The sequence below is a fragment of the Pteropus vampyrus genome, unplaced genomic scaffold (assembly GCF_000151845.1).
Source record: "Pteropus vampyrus isolate Shadow unplaced genomic scaffold, Pvam_2.0 Scaffold120, whole genome shotgun sequence".
NCBI classification, from domain to species: domain Eukaryota; kingdom Metazoa; phylum Chordata; class Mammalia; order Chiroptera; family Pteropodidae; genus Pteropus; species Pteropus vampyrus.
In genome coordinates, this window is record NW_011888901.1 from 4616904 (window position 1) to 4621373 (window position 4470).

Below are 4470 nucleotides of genomic sequence, written 5' to 3' on the forward strand. Positions count from 1 at the left end.
ATTTTTTTATTAAAAATTATTGGGGGTGACAGTCATTGATTAATAAAATCAAGTAAGTTTCAAGTGTACAATTTAACAGTTTGCCATATATATACACATCGCATTATGTGTTCACCACCCAAAGTTAGATTTCCTCCATCACCAATTATTTGACTCCTTTTCGCTCCATCTATCTCCTCCCTCCCCCTTCCCTCTGGTAACCACTAATCCACTGTCCCTGTCCATGAGTCTTTGTTTGTTTGTCATGTTTGTTTGTCGCTTTAAATTTTTATATCTCAATATGAATGAAATCATGTGGTTCTCAACTTTTTCTGTATGACTTATTTCATTTAGCACAATTATCTCAAGATCTATCCGTGTTGTCGCAAATGGCAGTATTTCATCTTTTCTTATGGCTGAATAATAATCCAGTGTATATGTACTACATCATCTTTATTCAGTCTTCTATCATAGGACACTTTGATTGCTTCCATGTCCTTTCCACTGTGAATAATGCTGCTATGAAAATTGGGATGGATATATCTTTGTGGGTAAATACTCAGAAGAGGGATTGCTGGATCACATTCACTTCTTAGTTTTTTTTTTTAAGGAAAACCTCCATTTTTTCCATAGTATTTGTACTAGTTCGCATTCCCACCAGCAGTGTATGAGGGTTCCTTTTTCCTTACATTCTCTCCCAACACTTGTTATTATAACACATATCCTGTTGATGATAGCCATTCAAACAGGTGTGAGATGGCATCTCATTTTAGTTTTGCATTTCTCTCATAGCTAGCGAAGCTGAGCATCCTCTCATATATCTGTTGGCCATTTGTATGTCCTCTTGGGAAAAGTGTCTGTTTAGGTCCTCTGCCTATTTTTTAATTGGATTGTTTTTTGTTGAGTTGTATGAGTTCTTCATATATTTTGGCTATTAGGCCTTTCTGCCTGACTTCAAATTATACTACAAAGTGACAACAATCAAAACATCATGGTATTTGGCAGAAAAACAGACACAGGCCAATGGAACAAAGTAAACCCCTGCATATATAGGCGAATGATTTTTGACAAAGGAGCCAAAATCATACAATGGAGAAAAGAAAGCCTCTTCCATAAATGGTGCTGGGAAAACTGGAAAGCCACATGCAAAAGAATGAAACTAGATTGTTGTCTATCACCATACACCAAAATTAACTCAAAATGGATCCAGGACCTGAACAAAAGACCTGAAACAATAAATTTCATAGACAAAAACATAGGTACTGAACTTAAGGACCTTGGATTTAGAGAGGATTTTATGAATTTGGCCTCAAAGGCAAAGGAAGTAAAAACAAAAATAAATGAATGAGACTAGATCAAATTTAAAAGCTTCAGAACAGCAAAAGAAACCATCAGTGAGGCAAAGAGGCAACCATCTGAATAGAATATATATGCAAAGAACACCTCTGATAAGGGCCTAACAAATTCTTATCTTTAAAATGTGAGTTTTACAGAAATGGTTCTATGATATAGTAGAAAGAAGGACCAAGATGTAGAGTCAGGAAATCACTTTGAGCCCTTGTCTTCACTATTTACTAAATAATGGACTTGGCCATTATCTCTGACCGTTGTCATGAAAATAAGATAATACTTTGGGGTGTGTTTCTGAAGATCAAGTACAATTATATAGTTGTACTTGATGATGAAATGTGTTGGGTAGGAATTATTTCCTCAAAGACCTTGCAATAAAGGAGACAGACGTGTAAATGAATAATTAAAATCTGATTAGTAAAAAAGTAAAATACTTTCAAGGTTCAGTGGAACTAACTTTATAGGGGGAGTTGAGTTAAAAGGAGGGATTCTCTGACATAAGGCTTTAGAAGTCTGGGATAACAAGTTTGACCTTCATAGGCAACTGAAATAAGACTGGATAGCAAGGTGAAGAGGGAGCAATGCCTGAAAATAAACCTGGAAAGAGAGAGACTGGATCTAGATGTTATGTATGAGTACTTTGTAAACTTAAAAAGCTATTAAAAATTTCAGTTATTTCCTTAGGATCTAAGCAAGTAAATATATAAATTACAAGTATCATGGCTTTGCCAGTTTACCTAATTATGTATGAATATCTATACTTGTAATACATATACAATAACCTTTAATTTATAGGTGCTTATTTTTTGTGATAGTATTTATTTAAAATTAGGTTTTATTTTTATCAAGTTTATAAATAAACTTGAAAGAGCCATCTAATGGGAAGGCTTCTTTTGAAAATCACTATCTTGAATTCTGCTCCCTCAAGGCAACCAGTCACATATTACATAACATGCTCTTATTGTTACTTCTTGATTTGAATTATCTGTTGAATTTCTGCTAGATAAGATGAGGAATTAGCTTTCTGTCCTCACCTACCTTTTATATAAACCTTCACTCAGTTAATTTATGGGTAGATCAATATTTAACGTTTATGGTATAATGACTAAGCAACTAGCTGAGTCATGTAGTGTACTGTGATTACGTTCCCTTTTCTATGCAACTTCTTGTTTTCTCTGGAATTAATTATTTGTTGGCTTAGTTATATGTACTTATTTTTCTCAAACTTCCTTTTGTAAATTCAAACAGGTTAGCAAGGTAGATTTTATATTTCCATTTTATGTGTGCTGTATTTTTAAAATTAATATCTTAATTATTTTGATTAACCTTAATTTTCTTAATAGAGATAAATAAAGAAGTAACATTAATTTGATATTATAAAGAATTGTTTATGTTAAGTGGCAATTTAAAATCTATAGTAGAATATTTGATGAAAACTTTGAATTATTTGTATTTTAGTTGAAATAGGTGATTAATTTTGTATTTTTATTATGAACGCTCAGAAGAGAAACTTTTTAGGATTGTTATCATCACAGGATGCCTTAGTATATGGCATTGTCTCCTAATGTTTATAGGGATATATGGCTATTTTACATATAATTTATTCATCTAAAAGATGTGATAAGCTTCATAAATGTTTACCTTCTCCTACCAGACCAGCTCCTTAGAAAATAGTCCAGTAAGTTTAGAAATGATGTAAGCCTATGTCTATTTTACATAATGTCTTTAAAAACTTTGAATCGAAGTAGCCAGTTTTCACTTTTTTTCAGATTTCCTTGACCAGGAGTCCTTTTAATTAAGTAACATAACTACTAATGTCCGCAGGACTTTACTAAATAACACCATTTGTCTGACTGCAAATTGTGGGGAGTCTTCTGATATCTTTTTCTCTCTGGCTTTATAGTGACAAAAATGCTGAGCTTCTTCCGTAGAACACTTGGGCGTCGGTCAATGCGTAAACATGCTGAGAAGGAACGACTCAGAGAAGCTCAACGAGCTGCCACACACATTCCTGCAGCTGGAGATTCTAAATCCATCATCACATGTCGGGTGTCCCTTCTGGATGGTACTGATGTTAGTGTGGACTTGCCGGTACGTAGGTCTTGCTGACCTGCAAATTCTGTATGAGATCACCTTCTTCATTTACACTTACTACTTGATAACTTCCTGGGAGAATTAAGTAATATGAGTTAGTATGGATCAGGCACTATAACATAGGTACATGATTCAGGTAGTGTGGTTAGGTACCTTGCATGATAATATTTCTCTGAAATTAGTGGGAGCTGCCTAAACATTCAAATAATACGACACTTGTTGCCACGAGACATTTGTGTGTATTTATGTGTGTTCTTTATGATGGCAGTACATAGTACTCTGGTGGATTTCTCACAATACTTGATGAGCAATTGTTAAAGCAATGAGAAACTTTGGGAACCAGAATAATACCTATATGTATACTGTAAGACTTTTACTTCTCGATACTTTCCTGTAGTTTTCAAAACACTCCTCACTTTTCTCAAAACAAATCCTCCACAGTTTGATATGCTTGCAGAAATTTTAATGAAATGAAGAAAAGGACTTTCTTCATATCCCTCAAATCTGACTACTTCTGTGCTCCTGAAGTCATTTGCAGGGGAAGTTTTTAATACACTGTAATCTTTATTTCAAGACAGAATGTTGTAATTGTATTTAAATTTTGGATAGGTTTCTTTGCAGTTATGAATAATACTAACAGTGTAAAGCATTCCATTATATTTGAAAGGGGTTAACTTATTTCTTACAGGCATTTTTTTTTAAGGAGAGGGAGAGGTAGTCATATGGCTTTGTGAGAGTTTCTTTCTGAGCTATTGACTAATGCCAAATCTCTCTCTCGTGTCTTTGTTCTGTATTAAAAGATTTACATAATTAAGCTGTAAAATGTGCAGTTTTGATGTAAGCGTCATTGGATGTTCTACAGTGTTTTCTCCACAAACTCTCTAGTACACACTCATTTACCCAAAATGCAGTTTTAAAAAAGTCCTTTTGTGCAAGGCGATAGCCTGGACGCCGCAATAACACATAGCTGAATAAGCTCAGGAAGGCTTTAAGCTCACAGAATGAGAGATTAAGGAGTTGGGTAGTTCGTTTAAATGAGTATTCTGA

The 4470-nt window shown here is 34.1% G+C and overlaps 1 protein-coding gene across 6 annotated transcripts in view; it reads left to right on the plus strand.

Annotated features, from left to right (window-relative positions):
- Positions 1-4470, plus strand: part of EPB41L5 (erythrocyte membrane protein band 4.1 like 5) — a 152691-nt gene that overhangs the window by 5264 nt on the left and 142957 nt on the right. For 5 of the 6 annotated variants that reach the window (XM_011366100.2, XM_023534120.1, XM_011366101.2 and 2 more), the window contains exon 2: positions 3233-3420. The exons of the other annotated variant lie outside the window; for it this stretch is intronic. In XM_011366100.2, the coding sequence (XP_011364402.1) occupies positions 3241-3420 (180 nt within the window). In that variant the 5' untranslated portion in view covers positions 3233-3240. The remainder of the gene's footprint in view (positions 1-3232; positions 3421-4470) is intronic. 6 annotated transcript variants of the gene reach the window in all.